General features: G+C 30.7%; 3 protein-coding genes, 1 long non-coding RNA gene and 3 other non-coding genes across 9 annotated transcripts; 2 read left to right on the top strand and 5 right to left on the bottom strand.

Annotated features, from left to right (window-relative positions):
• Window positions 1-4,707: 4,707 nt before the first annotated feature.
• Window positions 4,708-9,410, bottom strand: LOC111901171 (probable methyltransferase PMT14). Of its 3 annotated transcripts, XM_023897050.3 has the most exons (8): window positions 9,132-9,410; window positions 8,401-8,535; window positions 7,537-8,197; window positions 7,206-7,416; window positions 6,838-7,120; window positions 5,865-6,251; window positions 5,693-5,770; window positions 4,708-5,121 (listed from the first exon to the last, which is right to left on the bottom strand). In XM_023897050.3, exons 3-8 carry the CDS (start codon window positions 8,173-8,175, stop codon window positions 4,884-4,886), a joined length of 1,836 nt encoding a protein of 611 aa, XP_023752818.1. In that variant the 5' UTR covers window positions 8,176-8,197; window positions 8,401-8,535; window positions 9,132-9,410; the 3' UTR covers window positions 4,708-4,883. The 3 variants fall into 3 exon arrangements, with proteins under 3 accessions (XP_023752818.1, XP_023752819.1, XP_023752817.1); XM_023897051.3 differs by lacking the exon at window positions 8,401-8,535 and having other exon boundaries at window positions 7,537-8,214; XM_023897049.3 differs by lacking the exon at window positions 8,401-8,535 and having other exon boundaries at window positions 9,132-9,409.
• A 2,641-nt stretch (window positions 9,411-12,051) lies between these two features.
• Window positions 12,052-14,470, top strand: LOC111901232 (peroxidase 20). Its single transcript, XM_023897106.3, has 4 exons — window positions 12,052-12,274; window positions 12,893-13,084; window positions 13,362-13,527; window positions 13,876-14,470. Exons 1-4 carry the CDS (start codon window positions 12,056-12,058, stop codon window positions 14,301-14,303), a joined length of 1,005 nt encoding a protein of 334 aa, XP_023752874.1. The 5' UTR covers window positions 12,052-12,055; the 3' UTR covers window positions 14,304-14,470.
• A 432-nt stretch (window positions 14,471-14,902) lies between these two features.
• On the top strand, window positions 14,903-16,926 carry LOC111901172 (S-norcoclaurine synthase 1). The gene is made up of 4 exons (XM_023897052.3): window positions 14,903-15,784; window positions 15,867-16,111; window positions 16,275-16,599; window positions 16,677-16,926. The coding sequence occupies exons 1-4, from the start codon at window positions 15,515-15,517 to the stop codon at window positions 16,914-16,916; spliced, it is 1,080 nt and encodes a 359-aa protein (XP_023752820.1). The 5' UTR covers window positions 14,903-15,514; the 3' UTR covers window positions 16,917-16,926.
• A 3,534-nt stretch (window positions 16,927-20,460) lies between these two features.
• On the bottom strand, window positions 20,461-23,038 carry LOC122194740 (uncharacterized). The gene is made up of 2 exons (XR_006184453.2): window positions 22,652-23,038; window positions 20,461-22,559 (listed from the first exon to the last, which is right to left on the bottom strand). It is a non-coding gene; the product is annotated as an uncharacterized LOC122194740 (long non-coding RNA).
• On the bottom strand, window positions 22,276-22,369 carry LOC111901253 (small nucleolar RNA Z101). Its single transcript, XR_002853460.1, has one exon. It is a non-coding gene; the product is annotated as a small nucleolar RNA Z101 (small nucleolar RNA).
• On the bottom strand, window positions 22,448-22,536 carry LOC111901254 (small nucleolar RNA snoR14). The gene has a single exon (XR_002853461.1). It is a non-coding gene; the product is annotated as a small nucleolar RNA snoR14 (small nucleolar RNA).
• LOC111901255 (small nucleolar RNA snoR14) lies at window positions 22,641-22,729 on the bottom strand. Its single transcript, XR_002853462.1, has one exon. It is a non-coding gene; the product is annotated as a small nucleolar RNA snoR14 (small nucleolar RNA).
• Window positions 23,039-23,871: the final 833 nt, after the last annotated feature.

The raw sequence follows: 23,871 nt of genomic DNA on the forward strand, positions 1-23,871 counted from the left end.
GTAATGAGGCAAATTTAAGATCCGGGAGTACGGATTATGTATTTTTCAACTACGTGGTCATTCAATAAGGTATCATGTGTATAGTTCCTTTTAGGAACGTGATTTAATACGAGTATTGATTAAAATATGAAATATACATATGTATGTGAATTATTTGTTATTATCTAAAATACGTGTTAGATATATTTGATGATATACAACATGCGAATCAGATATGGTTCAATATGTGTTAAGATGTGTATATATGATATTATTACTTAAAACCTTGTGCTAAGTATACACTAGTTGGCATTGCCTAAACGGAGATAGTATCGAAAATTGATTTTAGGCATTGTAGGCTTGCCTAGTGATGGGTTAAGACTTAAATAGGGATGTTTAGTTCTATTAAGATTGGACTTTGGGTAGTCTCTTATTAAGAGTACGTGTGTTGTGAGATTGATGATTAGTGGAGTACGTCCTACGTACAGAAGTACATTTTATGTACGAAGTCCTTTTCAAAGCTCTGTGTTTTGGGTGTTGCTTATGTTCTCGGGTACGAGTCTCTCGCATACCAGAGTATTATAATGTGCCAGAAGTACTATCATGTACAAAGTCTTTTTGACCATTTTGTGTGTCGGTTACGGGAGTGTACGGGAGTACTCTAGTAGTATTTCCCCATACTTTTATTTTGAGAGAGCTTTGGAGTCAGCGTTTCTTTTATGAAGTGATCGACCGAGCTTCATATGTCAGCATTTTCTTTCACGAAGTAATTAATGGAACTTCATAGACTGCCTAATAAAGTGTGTCGGTAATAGACCACTGCTAGGTATGTCTGGTGTTATATTGTTGGATAGGGTGCGTCTGGGGGTGAAATACCTCATGTATTCAGGTCACTGCTAGGAAAAGTTCGATGTTGGGATAGGTAGAGTTTGGGGGTATAATACCTCATGATAGTCAGACCACGCCTAGGCATTGTTATCTAGATAACTACCCCTGACTTAACTGTCTTGTGGTTCTTTCTTTTATGAACGAAGGTTCGTGGTGAGACTTATTCCATTCCCCTCATTTGATGTCTTTATTGATCCTCGTTTTCTGCAAGGGAATTTTCCGAAGCAGCTTCGTCGGTTTGTGGTTCATATCGATTCCTTAGGCTAGATCTCGTAAGATCATTGTATAGGGTCAGTATGTAGGGATCGACGGGATGGGATATATTGTTTTAGAAATATAATTTATATGTGTTTATAATATTAGTGGTTTTGCAAGATCGAGATATACTTTATTATCACGTTGTTTGAATTAAGAGCTTTCATACTCTGTGTTCCTTAGGTGATTGGGTTCACCAGGGATATTCGAACTAAGTGTTCATCAAGTGTTTGTGAACTTGGTGTTCATTGGGTAATATTTGAACTAAGTGTACATTAAGTGTTTGTGAACTAGGTGTTCATTGGGTAATATTGGAACTAAGTGTTCATTAGGTGTTCTTGTACTAGGTGTTCATTAATTATTGTGAATTGCGTGTTCACCAGAGGTAATCTAAGAACCTTGGCAGCACTAGACTTTGTGACAGTTCCTTGGGGCAATCCTTAGGAATGAATGGGAGAAGGGTAATCGGTTCTTAGGATAAATCTTTAAGAAATAAATGGAGATAATGGGGGTGTGTATTTGAATTAATTGTTTGATAATTGAATATAATAATTATATTATTGTGGGTTGAAAACCCTATATGCTCACCAGGCTCCCAAGTCTGACCCACTCAGTTTTCTTTGTATCACAGGTATCGATACGAAGATATATTTCACGGAGAGATTAAAAGAGATGTAAAATCTTTAGTGTAAATAATGTAAGTTCTGTTTATGCTTATGTGTCTGTATCAGAACATGACATCCCGAGATTTTGTTATATAATGAAAATACATTTCTTTAAAGAAATGCTTTGATAAATCTTTATCATATTTTGGGAACAAATTCTGCAACTGTTTTCTTTAAAAGATTACTCTGATCTTAAAAACAAAGCATAAACAAATTGGTCTTTTCTGACCGTGAAATTGGGGATGTCACAAGTTATGAGGATCCTGGATTAGTAATTACTAAAACATGGAGTTATGTTTTGTGAATTGAACAAATGAGACTTTAATAAAATGTGTCATGAGGATTTTATATGATTTTAAATGAAAATTTTCTTTTGAAAAATTTACGTTGTTACAGTACGCCCAGGGTACTAGGGTACGCCCTAGTATGCTCAGCGTACCCACATGTACGCTTGGCGTACTCCTCCTGCCCAAATTATGAAATTGCCACTAAGGCTTCAAAGCATAATCCATGGACTTAGGGACCAATTTGACATGAAATAGAATTATAGGGATGAATTTAGAAGTAACTAAACTTTGGGATGTTACAAAATGACTAATATGTTTTATAATATAGTATAAAATATTTAGTATATTAATTATTTGTACAACAATTAAAGGTATTGATAGATTAATCCAACCACATGACCTTTTACAAATTGTTTAAAGTTATCTCAAAAAAATTTAATGTGGAAAATAAAGTGTTAAAACAACATTCTAACGAGTTTAAGAGTGTGAATTTGTTTACAACAGTCATGGCAATAGTAAAAGTGCTAACTATTACAATTTTAACACAAATGTATTTTAAATTTGTTAGAATTAGAAAGTATAATGAGTATTTTTGGAAGTCAAAATCTTCAAGGGGATTGGAGAAGGGCAATACTCCGATCCTAAAATCAACACTACAAAAAATAGTTTAAAAACCTTGAACTCTTTAAATTCAACGAGAAAAATAAGATAATAACACTTAAACATTTCAACTTTTAACATCATAATAGTACAACCTTAAAAAAGTAACAATCCACATGCAGACAATTCTATTTTTCCGATAAAAGCTTTTTTTCTTGCAAGGGGAATGATGGTGGATTAAGGTTTAATCAAAGACTTGACTTGTCTTACTAATTTCATTAATTTGGAATCATGTGACCATAACACATGAGACCATGGAGTAGGTTTGTAAAGTTTAACCCCTCGATTACGACATTTCTAAAATGTCAAACACAAAACAAACATCTCTTACTCGCATGACACATTGTGCCAACTCTTTAGTTCGACTTTTAGGTGTTCGGAGCTTCACTCAAGTCATAATGCATCATACATGGATACAATGGTTATGATCAACTCTTTAATACACGAATTAACTCTTACTCTTTTAAGACTTATTAAAATAAACATTGGCATGTTTATTCTTTATGACACTTTCAGAAAACAATATACTTGTATTCTTTGGAAACTATTTAAATATGGTTATGACCCTTTTAAAATGTGTTTCATGAATATTGATATATCATACTATATATAAATATTGCATAAACGAACGACATTCAATAAAGTCATACTCCATAAATATAAGTTTATGGACATGTGTTCATGATAGTAACTCACATTAGCACTTTTAAACACTTGTCTTCACTCCAAGTGTAGTATGAACACTTATTAACCATCAACAATTAAGTCAATTATCAATGAATTAATCCCTAAAAATCCTCATAAACACGATTTCTAGTCCTAACTATCATAATTCAACCATACCATAACATATAAAAAGTGATCAGGAATTTATAGAAGAAGTTTGATCTTAATCGGAATAAGTAAAAAAATTTAGTTATGTCCAAGAGGTTACTCTTGAATGAGTCGACCCATGCCTTGGCATATACTCGACCGAGTCCCTACTACACATCTCAATTTCGAGCAAAACAGCTTAAATGATGTCCAAACTTATTCCAAACACTTTAAAACTACACTTTATGGATTTGATCATACTCTAACATCTCAACACCATCTTATAACCATCAAAACCCATTAATTACACCTTGATCTATGAATCTAATATGATGATTCAATGTTCTAAACTCTCCAAAAAAAACTTGATTATGAACAATAAGCATCACTCGAACCTCATCATTCACCTCTCATTAGATCATCAATGGTAGTGAATTCAAATAACAAGTTAATTTTGTTAGACTTTTGTCCTCTTTCGAAAAAAAAAAAGTTAGATTTATGGCATTTCAATTCTTTTGAAACGATTGAATTAAGAATTCATGTCATAAATTCAACTCAAACCTCCATTGAAGCTCTCAAGCACAATGACAACTTCAATTAGATCCTAACATGTCAAACTTTAGTTATGATGGATTCTCTAACCAGGAATGAGTTAGAAAACTTAAACGAAGGCTACATTCATCATCAGTTTCATAAAATACGTCTCCATTTAGAATTCATCAATGTTAATGTTTCAAAGCTTCAAAACACATCCAAACTCCAAATCAAGCAAAACAAAGGAGGGTTGAGTGCAAATTGAAGAATAGGAACCTTCTAAACTCCTATGTGAAGAAGTCCTTAGCTTCAATTTCCCAACTAATCTTCAAGCTTCACTTCTAGATGTGATAGATAATATTAACAATAATACCGTTATAGATTATTTCCAAAATATGAAAACCCGTTTGAACAATTGTAAGACATTAAATGATACTTTTTTTAAATTATGTTTTTTTGATATTTGGTATTAAAACTTGCATTACATAGTATTATGACAACCCAGCCTAATAACCAAAAAATTTCAACATATTTATGTTGTCACTTCAATTATCATGCACACCCATTGTATGCCTTATCCAAAACCTATCAACCATGCAATACTTTTAAGCTAAATAACCTAAAAATAACAACATTAAAAAGTTTTTACGAATAGTTAAAACAATCTACATCAACACACCCACATCGAAATGCATATAACCAACGCAAATCTTGATTTTCCTCTTATGGAAAAAATCCGTTTGGGTCGTGGGATAATACAAAATACTACTTTTTTTTAAAAAAAACTAAAACGTTTTGTTAATCACTCACTTGATGATGTATCATTCCCTTTGTTTCCAACCCAATATTGTTTATACGCGACAAATATCTTTTTTGGAACAAAGGGCCCCTCTTCATGATCGAGCAATTTAACATCCCATCTCATGCCAGCTGTAATTTTCATGACTTTGGTCAACACATCTACTTCATCTCGAAGGATCACTAACCCTTCGGGCCTCAAAATTCGATCCATTTCTAAGAGGATATCTTCTAGATCACATCTGTTTAAGCAATTCAACAATTTAATCTCCATTTTTTGTTATAGCATATTGCAATTTCAAAACTCTATTGCTACCTTTAAAATTATAGCAAATAATTTCATAGTACAATGTTTTACTCTAAAGTGGAGAAAAGTGACCATCTTCCCATATTATCATTAAAAAAAAAAACATTAACTTTTATGATGATAAACTTTTTTCCAACTTTTGACTATATAAAGTCACATTTTTAAAATTTGTGGTCACTCATCTTAAAGTTTTGTCTTTATATAATCCCTTACGTCTTAAAAACTGGTCCCTATAAAAAAAGACGTCATATTTAAAGTTTAGTACATCATGAAATCCTCAAACTTCTAAAAAGACAAAAAAGAAAAAAAAAATCATGTTTTTACAATGTGTAGTAAGACAAATATTTTGTCATGCTTTAAAGATGTTTGCTACAAAGAAATCGACACGTCTTGTTACAAAATCTGATGTAGTATTATTTTTTTTTTAAAAAAATCACCATTACAATGTTGCAAAGGTATTAATTTTTTTTTTAAAGATATGTATTCACAAATATCAAGAGACTTACTTGTTCTCATACAAGCTGAATAGACCATTTCCATGAATAAGATCATATGTTCTTGGGTAAGTAGAGAAGCCTTCACACCTAAAAGACAACATTTGGAGAATAAATTATGCAATAATAATTAATAAAAACCTTTGTTTATTATATCCAAATTTATAAAAATGATGGAACTCACCAGTCATGATATATACCAATAAGACCTCGCTCAAAAACAACAGACAATGTGTTTGGAGCAATAGTAGGCACAACATTCATCACCCATAATTTATTAGACTCAATTGCTGCAGCAAAACCTCCATAACCAGCATTCATATCCATTATATTTCTATATCTTGAAGTGCCAATTAACCGATTTGCCCTTTTGTAAGTAGCAACATATGTCTTCCAAATTTTACTATCTTCTTGATAAGATTCAATAGAAACTTCTGGAACTAGTCCCTTGGATATGACAGGTGGCACTGCCTGTAGCCTTGCTGGAAACTTTTTCAACTCCCCTCCTGCCACTTCATTCCCAGTCTTTACTATAGGGTATGGAGTTACACATGTTTCCATTTTCTTGTACCTATCATAAATAAAGCAACCATTTTTTTTTATCACAAAATATATTAAGTTTTAATAAAACTATAAAATTATATGCATATAAAATGTATGGACATGATATGACAAGTTGTCCTAATGTTTAGGACTCATAATCGATTTAGTCCTTATCTTTTTTTTAGTCAATTAAGTCCCAAAAACCGGAAATTATATTCATTTTGACCATTTTATCCGGTTAACAGGTCATCCAACTTTCTAAAATTACACTTTTGGCCCCGATTTTAAATTTTATTACAAATTTGGTCCGAAATTTACACTTTTGGCCTAGATTTCAAAATTTTGTTACAAATTCATCCTAAATTTAGTTTTTTACATCTTTTTTTTTTTTTGAAAATTTTGTTTCGAATATGTTTTATTTTGCTTTATAAAATCATACCCATACAAAAAAAAACAAGTTATACTGGCATGACATGACATGACATGTTGTGATGACAAGACTGACAGGTTGTACTCACACAAGTTGTACAGCAGAACAGTCTGTCCAGACATGACAGAACAGGTTGTACTGTGTTTGGTGGGACCAGGACTTTGTTTTAAAGAAGAGGACTCACCAGACATTATCGGTATCAGTTGATTTACAAAAATTTGTAGGATTGATTTTGCAAGATTTGGGATTAACTTTCTTTCTCCAAATAGCAATATCTCCTTTCTCATATTTCTTCTCCCAACAAAGAGATTCAGCAAGTTTTTCAATCTTTCTTTGTTCAGCTCTCAAATCCTCCTTTGACCTTTTCCATGTCTGATAGTATGTCTTCCAGTTAATCGGAGGACCAGATAAAATCCAAAATCCACCAGGCCTAAGAACTCGATCAACCTCCATTAGATACTTCCCATCTACACATAATTTTCAATGTTTCCTATTACACCATTAACTTTACAAAATCTACCAATTTGGAGAGAATATAGTTTAGTGACTCACCATTCTCACCCCATGGTATGAGGCATCGTGAGCATTGAGCCATATCAAAAGCTCTTGAAGGAAAAGGAAGTTTTATTGATCCAAGAACACCAATAATAGCAGGGACACCTCGCTCTAAAGCAAACTGAACTTGTGCTTCATGATTATCCCTTGGTGCAAATGACATGGCTAAAACATTTCTCTTCATTAGATATGCACCCCAGCTTGCAACCTATGCCAATATGTTAAATCAATCCCATCAGAATGGTATTATTGTATACTTCGAAAATTGTTTTGTATTAGGATATGATAATGTTGTAATACAAAGGAAGAGGTTGATAAGAAAACCTACCCCACAACCAGTATCAAGAGCAGTTCTAACAGATCCATCAGCAATTGGAATCACTGATGAAAGTTCATCAATATATGCATCAGCTCCTTGAGGAAACATAGTTCCACCACCTGGAAACTTGAAGACATTGCCTTGATACTCAACCCAATGTTGATTCGCCTTCTCAACAGTTAAATGTTTGAAAGGGACATTAGCATAATGGACATAATCACGACCTTTTGGCCATGGAAATGGAGTTGAATACCCTTTTGGAGCTGGGATAAGACATTTTAACTTTTCTTCTTGAGGGGGACAATGTCTTTCTCTGTAGACCATGTTTTCTCTTGGGAACCTCATGGCTCTGTCTTGTTCATGGCAGGGGGTGTAATCGGTGTATTTGACATCACATGGTTTGAAGGTTTTGGATTTTGGTTTGGAAGAATCAGGAATTGGAATATTGTGATGAGGGTGGAAATCAAGGGTGGAAAAGTCTTCCTCACATTCTGTTTTCTTGGTTATGTCCATTGCTATACTATCTCCCTTTCCAAAACCACTTTTCTGCCATGTTCCTAGTAAGTAGAAGAAACAACACAGCCCAAACACAATGATTATAGATAATGGACTTCTTCTTCTATTTGCTGGATTGTTCTTAGACCCCATATTGTGCTTCAGAACCTTGGGCCTGAAAGTTGAAACTTACTTCAAACGGGTTTTTTTCAGCCATAAAATAATCAAAATGGTCAAAAGACACAAATGGAAACATAATTTAATGAAACATAGGAGATCAAGATAAGTTTCTAACAAGACAAGTAATTGCATATTTGGTAATGGAAACAGTAATGATTTAGACTTTAGGATGCAAGAAATTGGAAATCTTAATGATACCTCTCTATAGGAATGTTGCTGTTGGTTAAATATCCAAGATCCCTTTTGATCTTAACAAAATTGAGAAAGCTTGAGGACCAAAATCAATTGAGTTTTTGGTTTGTAACGATTAGTAATTTGGATTTCCACTCTTACCTAAAACAAAACATTTCATTCAATTTGGTAAACCCTAAAGTGCATTTAATTTGGGAGCAGAAGGCGTAAAATTTTGGCTTATTAAATTTCTCACGCACTTCGCTTTACTGCGTGCTAGACAAAATCAGAGATCCAGGCGATAACCTAGGAGGAAAAGCTATCGGTTTAGTAGATCAAGATGGGGGAAATAAGTCGCTTTGGATTTCCAGAAAAAAGCATCTTAAGTGTAGAGAACTTATCCCAAACTAGTAAAAACGACTAACTAATTCAGATCAGAACAAGCATGCAGATCAAGCTATAGCACCAGTTAATCAGTTCCTAATTAAACTTTTATATCACAAACCGACATTGCTGCTCTAATACAAATCATTAAACAAAAAAGGCATATAACGACAAGAACATCAATTCATCAATCATTTTCACGAAATCTAAAAGAAATCCGAGCAGGTTATAACGAAGAACCATAATATAACAAATGCAACGAGTTCACATAGTAAATCAACAAAGTTCAAATCAAAATACAAACAGAAGAAATCAGAAGTAGTAGAATTGAAATTGAGCGGATACGATTGATTCCGCAGCAAAGCAAAAAGTACCTGATTGATTAAAACGCAGATCTACTCTCGTCTCTAACTTTCCCTCGCTAACTTTGGCATTCAGAAAAGATAGTTTCAGACTTTCAGAGAGAAGGAGTGGAGCAATAGTAGCTTTAGTAGGAGTGTGAAAGAATTGCCTTATATTGTTTATATAATTGATAGATTCATTATATAATATTTTGAGGAAGAAAGTGGCGGAGTTGACGATCGCCGACGACGGCGGTCGGTGACGGTGGAGATCTGGTGGACAGGCTGGACAAATATTCAACTTTATAGTTTATATATAGATGACGTTTTTATCGCGGCCGTTGTAACTATTTTATCCAAAATTCCAAATGAACTGAAAAATACAAAAAGAAAAAGAGAGTGAAAAAAAAAATCTAAATTTGGGGATATCTTATTTTTAAAAAATAAATATAGAAAACACAAATTTTTTTTTCTCTAAGGCTTTGTTTGGCGTGGCACAGCTAGCTGTAGCTTATTTTTTGAGCTTTTTTATGTTGTCGTGTTTGGTAAGCCAAAAAGTAGCTGATAAGCTGACTTATAAGCTAGCTTTTTGAAAAGCTATTTTAGACTAACTTTTTAGGACTTTTTTTTTAAATTTTCCAAATACACCCCTTAATTAATTATAGAAACACATATTTTTACATGTCTTTTTATGTAATTTTATATATTTCAGCTAGCTTTTCAGCTAGTTTTACCAAACGTTATTTTTTATCAGCTAGCTTTTTATTTAACAGCTAGCTTTTCAGCCATTAGCTAGGTTTTCAGCTAGTCCGCCAAACATAGCCTAAAATACCTATTCTAGATTACTAATTCATTACCAAATTGATAAATTCTATAGAAAAAACGACAACCGATTCAAATATATCTGAATCATGGTGTCTATTGATCTAAATGGTTAAGGGTTTACTGTATGTATTACTATAATTTATGAGAATACAGAAAATATGTATCGTCCTTCCAAAAAACTAATAATTAAACTCAAAATAATTTAATAAAAATGACCAAAAATACGTATACTATATTCCATTTTAATAACATTTTAAAAAGAATTAAATAAAAAAGCTTAAAAGTCTTTAGAAATAACATTTTTCTTTGCCGATATAATGGGTGTGGGACATATTGAACATCAATGCCCACGATTGAATTTATTAGGTACCCACCATTCACATAAAACCACTGTATTTCCTCTTTTTATTGATTGCACATACCTTTCATGAAAATATAAAATCATACAGAAAAACCTTGACTTATCTTTGATTTAATGATAAAACAAATCTTTATAACCTTCAAGTGATGAATAGTGATACGAGCTCTTTATTAGTGGATGAGTTTGTTTGATCATTTAAATATCATGATTGAAATTTAGAGTTACTAGTTGGATTTAGAAAAACGTAACGTATATGTATTATATGAATACGTATATCCTTTTAATGTTGTTTAATATTTGATTATAGTTGAAGGAATTTAATTATTAATAATATTAATCTTAGAAAAGTATTAACGAATAATGGTTAAATTGATATTCGTGCAACAACTTCTCATTTTTCAAGTAATGCATGTAACAAAATTAACTTATAACCGATATATACAACAATATTTGAGTGTACACAATAAAGTTGACATTTTAATAATTTATGTATCAAAAAAAATTTGAATGTTAATAACAAATGAAGAGTTGTATAATTTGTGTTATAAATATTTGTTGCATAAATTGGTAAGCGATAAAATGTGGTTACATGAACATAAATTAAACCCATATATCATACGTATACATTGTTATCTTTTAGGTAAATTGTTTTTTAATGTAAAATATAATATATTTGGTTTGGGCTGAATTTGTTAAGAGAAGACACCTTAAAACAAAATGGTTGACCTATTTCTTAAATCAAGTCATTGTGGTTCAAAATAAATAATGTTTGGTGGTTTTATCATAATGAGCAAATATCATATGATAATTTCAGTCTTAAACAACAAAAATACATTTAAACTATTCAACTGCAAAATGTAATGTTGACAAAACCATTTTATTTATTTGATTTGATGTATTAGTTTCAATGCATAACTTCCTTTCATACGAGTTATGAAAATAAGAAATTGATTTTCTTGTTGTTTTGATATCACTATTATATTCATCGTTAAATAATTGATAATCCCTGAATAAAAATATTATAATATCCTTCGGAATTCAATTATATGCAATTTTCTTCATTCCACGTCAAGATATTCAAGTGGTCAAACTTATTTTTGTTTATTAAAAAAATGTGAGGGCAACAAAACATTCATATAATGATGTGAAAGTCAATCGATTTATGCGTTTGAATCCTTTTAAGGTGAATCATGTGATTGTAGTAAAAATCTGCAACAAACTTCTATATTTACTATTCTTATGAAAATGGAACTAAGATAACAATGCATGTATTAAACTTAGAAGAACCAAAAAGGTAGTAGTTGGGAGTTGTTTAAATCTTAGGTATAAAGTAATTGCTTTTTCATTGGTTTTAAGGATGGGAATTCCTATATATCACACAAACGACAACTGCATTGAATACTTTTAGCATACTTCAACCGATGATGCAGTAAGACTACAAAAATAGAGCCGACAAAGTACATTTTCACCTCTGATTTACTCAAGCTTTAATATAGGATCATGTCTAGGATCAAAATTGTAGCTAAAATGAAGAGTCAAATGCCTTTAAATCAGGTGTATCTGCTTTGACTATATGATCATGATCAAACAAAGAATTGTTGAAAAGGGTAAGTTGTTTAGAAAACGTAAGAAAAAGACATGTAAAACAGTTGCAGGAGTCAAAAGCATCATTTTTTTAGAATTCTCCATACGTTAAAAACTTGCTTAAATAGTTGAAAAGATTAAAACCCATGACAGATTTACATTCTCGTTTCATTTGTCTTTTTCTTGAATGATGAACAACATTATTACATTTTTGTTACTAGTCATTGCATTATTGCAAACCAAATTAAGTTTGTGTGATAACGAACCTCTTGTTCTTAGGTACTACAAAGAAACATGTCCCTTGTTGGAAGAGATTGTTCATCATCAAGTAGAAATTGCGGTTCTAAAAGAGCCTCGAATGGCTGCTTCACTTCTTCGCTTGCATTTCCATGATTGTTTTGTGTTGGTAAACCTTCATTCATCTTTTTATTTTTCATATTATTTTGTGGGTCTGATACTTTTGTAACACCCTAAGCCCATAGCCCCATTGTAGACTAGACCAATAACCTCAACATCAACGTAAAACCATGGCCCACAACTTAGGGTTTATAAGGGGGTCACAATTCTTGCTTTCTAGTTTCTATCCATGTGGGAAATGGTCATTACATAAGTTGTTGCATTTGTTGGTAGTGTTTAGTACGATGGAATTAGAGAAGGAATAGAATGGTATATTCTATAGGAATAAAAAAGAACCTGTTTGTGTCTACCTAATGGAATGTATCTGACAGGAGCATTCATGAAGGAATGTTAATTTTCATTCTTAGTTACGGGTGTTTGTTTCATTAATAAGGGAGTTGAATGAAAAATTGCAATATGACATGTTTTTGTTATAAATTTATAATTTAAATAATATACAAAATGTAGCAAAAATCATATTTTGTATTTACACAGAATATAAAATCCATATGCAAGTTCGTTTAATGACGAAATAATTGAAGGGATGGGGTAATGTGTTCATAATTCAAAGCATGCAAATGGGACCTACAAAATGGAATGATAATTTTTTGTTGATAAATTGATGTAGGGTTGCGATGGTTCGGTTCTTTTGGATGATTTTGAAGGTGTAGAAAGTGAAAAGAAAGCCGGACCTAACTTGAACTCTTTAAGGGGATTTGAAGTCATTGATGAAATCAAATACCTTGTTGAAGAAGCATGTCCTTGTATTGTGTCTTGTGCTGATCTTCTAGCTATTGTTGCTCGGGATGCCGTAGCTTTGGTACATATACTTCTCTTTCACTACATTTTTCAAAAAAACAATCAAAATAGGACAAGGGCATTCTCGTCTTTTTGCAGATATGCGAGACCGAGAGAAAGTCCTCCAAATTTGTTCCATTGTTTTAAATAAGACCAAAAATTGTAATTTTTGTCTAATCAACATTAGTCTCAATTATAGTTCAATACATGTCAAATGCAGTATTAACATTTCGGTTCTGACACATAAACTTTTTGGATTCTTGTGTTAACTTGATACATACTTTTTTTTTGGTGAAAAGAGAGGTGGGCCCAAGTGGAATGTGTATTTAGGAAGAAGAGACTCGATGATATCAAGCATGAATGGTGCAAATAAATTTATTCCTTCTCCAAATTCTTCTTTGGAAACCCTAATCGCCAACTTTCGATCTCAGGGTCTTGGCATTCAAGAATTGGTTGCTCTTTCAGGTAGGTTAACGGGTCGGGTCGTGTTGCCAAAAATTTATTGTTTTGTTAAAAAAAAGGTTAAATGTTTGTTTATGCAATGATGTTTCATATTTTTTCCAACTCTTAAAACGAAATATGCAACTTTTATGTTTAAACCTATTGGTTGAAACGTGGTGCATAAATTGGTAAAAAAAAAAGTAACATGATTTCATATAAGATGGTGAAAAAACAAAACATATTTGATTCTTTAGAACCTGAATCAATTATTTTAAGATAAATAAACAAAAATAAAATTACACTCTCGAATCAAAATCTTTAACGTTACTTCGATAATAGATTTTTGTAACTTCTGTTTTGGCTACGAAACAGGTAGCCACACAATTGGGAAGGCAAAATGTAAGAGCTTTAGACAAAGAATCTATGACTACAAAGATTCTATGTCAAGCTCATACAATCACCACCCAAAAGACGAAGAGTTCCAGAAGGTTCTAGAATCAATATGTCCGACATCCGGAAGAGACGACGCATTGGCCCCACTAGATTTCATGACCCCAACAAGATTCGACAATCAATATTTTCACAACATTAAAAGTGGCAATGGTCTCCTAATTTCAGACAATGTGTTATTGTATGATGGCGTGGAAGGAGAAATAAGAGACCTTGTTTGGGCTTTTGCCTTGGATGAAGAATATTTCTTTGGGTTGTTTGCGCATTCGATGATAAAAATGGGGAATATACATGTACTTACGGGGAAACAAGGAGAAATAAGAAAGAATTGTAGGTTCATTAACACCTAAACGTAAGATTTAAATTTTAAAATTGTTTGTTTGGAACATGTTAAAGATTGTGTTATTGTTAGATTTTCTTTAGGTTATGCAAAGTTGAAGCTTGTGGGATTCTAATCTCGACTATATCTTTTGGAGTGTTTAATTCTCAATCAATCATTGATAAATGTTCACCTAAGTTGAGGATTAATTGGGGTAATGAGAATATGTGATTATAAGCAAAATTTATATATGTATGTATGTGGTGGCAATGGTGGTTTAGAAATTGTATATGATTATGTGTCAAGAAACTTGTATAAGTATTTGTCCAACATCACTTACACTAAGACGAGGACAATAAGAATTACCATTGGCTTATGTCTAAACCAAGTATGTTATATATGTATTAGAGTTTAGAATGTGGACTTTGGTCATAGCTAAAGCTTAAGTTGATTTTTAGAAAATGGTAAACCGCATATCGTCTATGCTTAATTTGTGTAAGGGTGCATCACGTGGAATGTCAATTTTGTAGCACTAGAAATGTTTTGGGCGTGCGATTTGAATCCTAAGCGTAATATATGTAGAATTTTGTTTTTCAACCATTAGATACTCATTGTGGGGAGAAATGTTACTTTAGTATTTAGAATATTGAAATCTAAGAAATTAAGCCTCATATATGCTTAGGCTTGATGGGTATGTTAGTGCAAGTAAATGTTATGGAAATTGATAAACATACACTTGATTGATGATTATTACTATGATATTATCAAAGACAAATGAAGCTAAAAGATGCTTTTATGTCAAAATGGGTTTTTGATAGATATTATTTATACGTTTATATGCTATTTTGATCAAAGAGAAAGTATTAATAGTTATATTTTGATCAAAGAAATGAAAAAAAAACTCTCTTTCCTATACAACCGATTAGCTTGACGGCCATAGTGTGTTTAAGTCAATTGATACCTTTCGCCGGCGCCGGCGCAAAATACATTCGTAACAACGTCACACACACACACGCCTATGAAGCCAAGTGATAAAGCTCGGTCGATCTGGCGGCCGGCCGAGGAAGCATCTCTTGTTGAATGTTTAAAACAACGTCACAGCTATAAAACAATCGATAAATAATTCCAAGGACAACAATACATAAAGCAATGGATTCGATTACAAATCGGTGAACTCGGCAAACTTATATACAAGTTTCAAATCGAAGAAACCATGTGAATCGTACAGGTTAAGCAACGACGATGGAAGAAAATACCGACGAGGTGATGAACAGATCTGAGTATGGTGGTTCGATTCCTGTTGATAATGTACAAGCGCTTGCTTCCAAGGACTTGAAAGACATTCCGATTCGGTATATTCGACCGGAAATTGAGTCGGAAGAGGTTTTAACTGATGAATCGCTGCAAATTCCGGTGATCGACATTAGCAAACTTGCCGTCGCAGGAAAACCTGGCTACGATGATGAATTGGATAAACTTCATCTTGCTTGTAAGAATTGGGGCTTCTTCCAGGTGATTAATTCATGCGTACACACATGTATATGTACATATGGTGAATTTAGTTATTGATCGAGAGCTTTACTAATGCAAACAGCTGATAAATCACGGGATAACAGAAAGCATAGATGCAATGAAGAAGGTTACAGAGGAGTTCTTCAAGCTGCCATTAGAGGAGAAGATTAACTGTGCACAAATTCCGAGTTCCATTGAAGGTTATGGTCAAGCATTTGTGGTTTCTGAGGATCAAAAACTTGATTGGGGTGACATGCTCTTCATCTTACCCTTGCCAATCCCCCAACGAAACATGAGATTTTGGCCTCAAACTCCCCCTTCATTCAGGTAATTTCTATGTCTTTGTTTCTTAAACGATCAAATTCAATCTGAATAAAGCAAAAAGAAAGTTCATGCATATGTAATTATGTATTCAAAGTTCATAAATTTCAACTCAATTCATCATTTGCTTTGAACAAAACATGATCTCATTTGAACTATTATGATCTAGGACTACTTTAGATGAATACTCAAAGGCGTTACAAGGCGTTTCGATGGAATTGTTCAAGTTAATGTCTATAAACCTCAGAATCAAACCTGCAACACTTAGCAACATGTATGAAAACTGCACACAAGGTATCAGAATGAACTACTATCCTCCATGTTATGAAGCAGACAAGGTTTTAGGGTTAGCACCACACTCAGATGCAACAGGGATAACCCTCTTAGTTCAAATCAATGAAGTTCAAGGTCTACAAATCAAGAAGAACTCAAAATGGGTGCCCATAAAACCCATTCCAGGATCAATTATTGTCAACATCGGTGATGTCATGGAGGTAATCAATTAATCTTTTAGAATATTAAGCCATTTTAAACAAATGAATGAAAATATGTTGCCTACTTTTTGAAACAGATAATGAGTAATGGAGAGTATACTAGTATTGAGCATAGGGCTATGGTCAACTTTGAAAGAGAGAGGATTTCCATTGCTGCTTTTCATAGTCCAGGAGTCAAAGCTATGATTGGGCCATTGATGGAGCTTGTTAAAGATAAGACACCAAAATATAAGACAATTGATTCAGAAGATTATGTGAGATTGGTTGTTAATAGCAAACTTGATGGCAAATCGTTAATTGATCATATGAGGATTTGATTTAATAGCATTTTGTTAGCATCTTAATATTTCAAAAGCCTTTAAATTCAGACATGAAATTGCATTTGAAAAACAAAAAAAAAGTGTGTGCTCCTATTTTGCCTTAAACAACATCTCTCCTCTTTTCTATTTCATACGTTGACCCATTTTCTCACTTCCACGATCTAGTCAGGTGTCTCCACCTTCGTTCCGGTTCCAGTTCCATCGTTAGGTGCCTCCACCTCCGCGAGGCACCACCATCATTGCCCTCGAGTTTCGTCAATCTAGTCACATCATATATGGTTCACTCATTCTTCTATGGTTTTCTACCGCATTGAAATGTATTTCGTTCCAAAAAAAATAAAAAATTAATGATTCAAACTAGGTTAAAACCTATGTAATATTGTAATACAAGGTTGATAACATAAAATATTGTAAATAATATATATTAAGTGATTGGCTATATGAGTTAATTAAAAAAATTAAATACGAATTAGTAACATTAAAGGTTTATAAAATGATATTTGAAATGAGAAATAAATAATATTTTGAGTGCAAGATGTCATTGTCTATTTCTTGTTGGCATGTCTTGAAAATGCATCAATATCAATAAATGCTTTGATGTATTTTTTAATCCAAAATAACAATACTTAGACTTTTTCAACGCATAATAACAATGTATTTATGTTTTGTTACCTATAATAGCAATATATAACTTGTGAAACTTATAAAATGCTTAAAAGTTTCATATAGCATATTGATATTACTGAGACGCAAGTGTCTTGCTCTAATGGGTATGTAATTGTAGTATTATGTTTATAGAAATGCAAAGTATGGTGCTATTATAAGAAAATAAAGTACATTTTACAATTTTCCTATTAGTAAGTTACAGTTACATGGCACTATTATCCGTAAAAGATGTAAGGGATTATGCATAAAATTTAAAGTACAATGCCTATATTGGTACAAAAAGTTTTAACTTAATGAAAAAAACATCATTTTGTCGACTTTCTCAAATAAGCCGTTCTTTTATGTAATAAATAAACACCCGATATATAGCTTACAAGATTAAGTTATATCACTTGCCATATCGATTGTGACCTCTACAAACTGTGTTTTGTCAACCTAAACCCTTCAAAATATGAAACGTAAAACTTCTACAGAAAGCCTCATTTTCTACATCTTTTATGGTTGCGCTTATAACACGCAAACAAATAGCCATAAATTCAATTTCAAAGAACAAACTTATATAATCATTGTACTTAATACTTTTATTGAATTATTAGAAGACAGATATTGAATTTAGAGATAGATGTAGAACACCTTAAACACTAACAAGTGGCAAAGTAAAGATATAGAAAAAAGTCATGTGGCATGTATAGGATTTAGAGATAGATGTAGAACACCTTAAACACTAACAAGTGGCAAAGTAAAGATATAGAAAAAAGTCATGTGGCATGTATAGGATTTAGAGATAGATAAATTATTAGAAGACAGATATTAAATTTTAATAATATCATTGTACTTAATACTTTTATTCATTATCACTAATGATACTTGTGTTGCATATGATAATCCTTGTGTTGTGTATTTTGATAAGTACTATTTGTTGTATTTTAGAAATTTTATTCTATAAGAGGTTATGTGGAGTTGTACCTTGAGAATTCTATTGTATAAGAGGTTATGTGTGGTATTGAGGTTGTATCTTGAGAATTCTATTCTATAACAGGTTACCAGGTTATGGAGTTTTTGTCCATAATAGGATAATCGGAAAAACTATTTTATGGTTCCAAAAGTATTTACCGTATTAGTATTACGTTAATTTAAAAACTAATTGGTTTTTGTCTATAATAAGGTGATTTAAAAAATTATTTCCTATTCTAATGTGGTTTCAAAAGTATTTACCATATTAGTATTTCTTTTTATTTTTCTTTACTTTTCAGTTTTTTATTTTAAATAGGGAAATCTTCATAAAAGTCCCAATATTTACGAAAAAGTTACACTTTAGTCCCAAGATTTTTTTTTTGAACGAAAAAGTCCCGAAACCCGTAAAAATTTACAGTTTGACCCTTTTTGACAAGTTGAAACCGGTACAAATTAATTTGGGACTATTTCGTAAACTAATCCAAAATATTGGGACTTTTCTGTAAACAAAATATATTAGGACTTTTCTGTAAACAAAAAATATTAGGACTTTTCTGTAAACAAAAATATTAGAATTTTTCTACAAACAGAACAATTATTATTATTATTATTATTATTATTAAAAAAAATATAAATAAGAATACTATTTTTTGAACTTGTTATTATTAATATTGTTACTAATACATATAAATGCATTTAAGTGAAAAAAAAATATTAATGACATTGTTTAAGGGTGAATGTGGAGGAAATGTTGATGCTTTTAGCATTGAAATCATAAATGTTTGTTTGTATATTTTTACTTTGTTATGGTCATTTCACATTTATTGTTATTGTTTTCAATTTAGAATAATAATATGTAACAATTTAAAAGAAGTTACATATTTGTAAAATTATTTATAAATAGTTTAAGCTAGAAAGATTTCCCACTTTGTATATAAAAATATTTAAGGTGTAAGGATTATTTTTCAAATTCAACAGATCGACTACAAACATCTACAATATCTTGTTTAATAAAAAGTAATAGGACATGTTTTTTGGATTAATACTTTTGAATTTTGATTAATACTTTTGAATTATTCCTATTACTTTTTATTAAACAAAATATTGTAATTAATACTTTTGAATTTTGATATGAGTTACCTATGCAGATGTTTGTAGTGAATTTGTTGGATTTAGAAAGTAATTCTTCTACCTTAAACAATTTTATATACAAAGTGAGATTAAACTATTAATATTCAACTTCGTTCAAATTGTTAAGTATTAATATTCTGAATTGAAAACAATAATAACAAATATGAAATGATCATATACAAAGTAAAAATATACAGACATTCACGATTTAAATAGTAAAATCATCACGATCTCCTCCACCTCAACCCTTAAACAATGTCATTAATATTAGTTTTTCATTTAATGCATTTATATGTATTAGTAACAATATTAATAATAACAAGTTCAAAAAATAATATTCTTATTTATATAATAATAATAATAATAATAATAAGAGTTTTGTTTGTAGAAAAGTCCTAATATTTTTATTTACAGAAAAGTCCTAATATTTTTGTTTACAGAAAAATTCCAATATTTTTTGCCGGTTTTCGGGACTTTTTCGTTCAAAAAAAAAAATCTTTGGACTAAAGTGTAACTTTTCCGTAAATATTGGGACTTTTCTGAAGATTTCCCTTTTAAATATCTCATTTTTCTACATTTTTTCTTTTATTTCATCTTTTTACTGTCTTTCTTTTAACTAATAGTTTTTATTTAAGTTTTTTAATCCTTTTTTACTATTTTAAATATCCATCAAATTTTAGCCATTATAAATTAAATATACAATATATTTTAAGGTGCAAAACCCCTAACATTACACATAGAACGTTTATAAGGTAAAAAAATCTCCAACATTGGTTGTTACAAAAAAAAAAAAAAAAAAGCACTTATTTATTATTAAAAAAAACCTTAACATCGTTTGTTACAAAAAAAACACCACAATTAAAAAATACTCCAACATCGTTTGTTACAAACTCCAACATCACAATTAGCTTGAACTTGAACCGCTAACAAACATTTACATGTACAAAAGAAAAAAGAAAAAAAAAATAAGAGAAAATCTACAACAATATCACAAAAATGTTGTCTTTTTAATTATGACCATGTTGCCTACAAATTCCACAAAAAATGACATTTAGTTCCTTCTTTAATATGCATACCATTTTTTAGCTTTGTTGAACGAGGACAATCTTTTTTATTTCATAATAGTTCTTAATTTGGAAGTAATGCATTAAATGATGATTGTGGCCAATACGCTTCATGAGAAAACAGAAAGAACTAAGATGAACATATAAGTGTGTGTCAATGCTAATCACCGGTCGATAATAGTGAAACCATTTGATAGAATGAGCAAAACCTAAAAAACACGCCTAAAAAACACTTGTTTGGTCATCTTAGTTCTCCTTACTTCCCCATGAGCATGACCGGTGATTTGCATTGATGGCAAACACATGTTTGGTCATCTTAGTTCTCCTTACTTTCCCATGAGCATGCTGGCACAATCACCATTTACTGCATTTCTTTCAAACAGAATAAGAAAGGATGTCCTTATTCTACAAAACTAAAAAATGATATGCATCTTAAAAAGGGAATAAATATAACTTTGTGAAATTTGTAGACAGGGGCATAATGTAAAACAATGTCTTTTTAAGACAAAATGACAACATTTTTATGTTATTTATGTAGCATTTTTTTTATTTTTTTTCTTATTAACTCGTAAGGATTTGTTAGAGTTTTGTAACAAACCATGTTGAGTATTTTTATTGTGGTGTTCTTTTGTGACAAAAAATATTTTGAGTTTTTTTTAATTGTGGTGATTTTTATTTAATAAATGATGTTGAAACTTCTTTTTAAATGTAGTGTTTTTTTAATAAAAAATGTAAGACGTTTTTTTCCTTAAAAACATTTTATATATCGTTTGTATCTTAAAATATATTGTAAATTTAATTTATGATACTAAAATTTGATGGGCAAAGGTTTATATAGGAAAATTAGATATTTAGGAACCACAAGTCTTGACCTGACGGTACTTTGTTCTTAATGCTTATCAGTTCTGTTCCCTTAATACTTTTGATTTTAATTCTTACTAAAAAAGTATCAAGTTTTATTCAATAGATGAACAAACACGAATAAAAACACAAAGAATAGGTTATATTCAACATTTGTTTATATTTTTCGTTTAAGTTTGATTTTATTTGTTTGTTTAAGTAATTATGTTCGTATATAACAAATAGTTTTGTACTACATTTGTTTAAACGCTTGTGTTCAGCTAATTTAAACAAACTTACATAAACTAGGTCAGATTCAAGTTAAATCAATTATTTATAGTCCTACTCCTAGATATTTGTAAAGAAAAATAACGAAATATAAAAACTTCAAACACTTAAAAAAAAATTCAACAAATTTTAACTAAGTATTAATAAAATATTTTAATAGAACTTTAATATTAAATTCGAATTCTAAAAATTATGTGTAAACTACTTCAATTTTTGTTTTAAATCAAGTAACTTATTTTGACATCATCCTTCTTTACAATTAACAAATTGTTGCTTTAAATTTGTATGTAAAGATATTCAAAGAATAAGAATTATATTTACAAAAAGTTTTATTAACTATCGAACAAATGTAAATTTATAACTAAATATATTGAAAATAAAAAGAAAATGAAATCGATTCGCTTATAAAAAATAGTTGGCATCAGTTCTCCAAGGTGATGTAGCATCAAAAAAAGCTTTCAGTCGCAAATTACCCATTTGTTAAATGTCATTCATCATATGCCAAAATGTATTACAATAAACAGAGATAAGCGATTATCTTTAATTTTTAAAAAGAAAACATAAATAATAAAAATAATATGTTTAGCGATCAGAACCTGTCGAGATTCAAAGTTTAACATCAATCAAAGTTTGTCAGAGGATTGACAGAGCATTGAATTTTATCGTCACTTCGCTTTATAAAAAAAGATTAAAAGTACTAATATTTAAAAAACACAAAAATTGATTAGATTAAATCCTTTGTATTCGTATATAATGGAATAAAAAATTAACATGAAAAGCGATCAGAACCTGTCGAGATTCAAAGTTTAACATCAATCAAAATTTGTCAGAGGATTGACAGAGCATTGAATTATATCGTCACTTCGCTTTATACAAAAAAAAAAAAAAAAGATCGAATTTACATGATATTGTAAAAAATATCGAAACGATTAAAACTGATGATTGCTCAGAACTTCTTAGAGGTGCTGCCATCATCGACAAGATTAACTCATGTTTCTGGAGCAATTACGATTTCCTCATAGCAAAATCGAATCAAAAAAACCAAAGCAGAAATCTAATTTTAAAAACTGAAAACAGATTAAAATTAAAAGAAAAGATAACGAGCGATTTAATTTCTTCGAAGAGAAAACAGAACTCCCTGAATAATTCCCCGAAGATCGCAGACGAAGGATATGATAAAAAACAAGCGATGTGAAATATAAATAGAGGCGGATGCGCTGAAAACCCTAACTTCAGTGTTATGGGCCGTATTAGAGCTCACGGCCCAGTCAAACTTTGACTTGTTAATATTATTCTCCACATTTACTAAATATGGTTTTTACTTTTTTCTTTTAAAATAGATTTAGAAAATCACTTTAATAAACCACGGGTTATAGAAAATTAGAAATAGAACTTTTATTAATTTATACTTAACACAATTAATCTAAACAATATTTTGTTTAATAGTTAAACAAAGGTTTATAAAAAAGTCAAAACCGATTCCTTACTTTGATTCTATATGAAATCTTTGACAATGTTTCACAATTTAGTTGCTAACAACATCCTAGCATAATACTTCTCCATTTTCATGGGTTTAACAAAAAAAAATACTGTATTGCTAGATTGGATTTATTTTCTTTTTTTAATGTATGTTGTACTATTGGTTTGTGTTTTGGCAAGAATAATTGCAATTGTTAGATGCAATTGCAAATTGTAACTAACAGTTATAGTAGTTCTTGAGAATAATAGTTACTTCCAGAAACTGACATAGAATGGCAAACATATAAAAAAAAGTTCAAGTGGTATTTACACGGTTAATTAAATCACAAAAATGTAGTCGATTTAGATATAAATAAATCTTTCTTAATAAATGAAAGTTTTTTTTGCCACATGTCAATCTCTTATGAGTTTTGACACTTGTCATTTTATGGTATTTTGAAATAAATTTTATCCATTTGTCAATTTTTGATTTGTTTCAATTTTAAAAATTAAAGTCATATACTTATATATGTAAAGTATTAAATATCATA

The sequence above is a fragment of the Lactuca sativa genome, chromosome 6 (assembly GCF_002870075.4).
Source record: "Lactuca sativa cultivar Salinas chromosome 6, Lsat_Salinas_v11, whole genome shotgun sequence".
Taxonomy (NCBI): Eukaryota; Viridiplantae; Streptophyta; class Magnoliopsida; order Asterales; family Asteraceae; genus Lactuca; species Lactuca sativa.

Coding starts and splice junctions, on each gene's coding strand:
- LOC111901171 (XM_023897051.3), bottom strand. CDS start 8,175: ATGGGGTCTAAGAACAATCCAGCAAATAGAAGAAGAAGTCCATTATCT. Junction 7,417..7,536: donor CTCTTGATACTGGTTGTGGG/GTAGGTTTTCTT, acceptor ATATTGGCATAG/GTTGCAAGCTGGGGTGCATA. Junction 6,252..6,837: donor ACTGATACCGATAATGTCTG/GTGAGTCCTCTT, acceptor TATTTATGATAG/GTACAAGAAAATGGAAACAT.
- LOC111901172 (XM_023897052.3), top strand. CDS start 15,515: ATGGAAGAAAATACCGACGAGGTGATGAACAGATCTGAGTATGGTGGT. Junction 15,785..15,866: donor AGAATTGGGGCTTCTTCCAG/GTGATTAATTCA, acceptor TAATGCAAACAG/CTGATAAATCACGGGATAAC. Junction 16,112..16,274: donor CAAACTCCCCCTTCATTCAG/GTAATTTCTATG, acceptor ATTATGATCTAG/GACTACTTTAGATGAATACT.
- LOC111901232 (XM_023897106.3), top strand. CDS start 12,056: ATGATGAACAACATTATTACATTTTTGTTACTAGTCATTGCATTATTG. Junction 12,275..12,892: donor TCCATGATTGTTTTGTGTTG/GTAAACCTTCAT, acceptor AAATTGATGTAG/GGTTGCGATGGTTCGGTTCT. Junction 13,085..13,361: donor CTCGGGATGCCGTAGCTTTG/GTACATATACTT, acceptor TTTGGTGAAAAG/AGAGGTGGGCCCAAGTGGAA.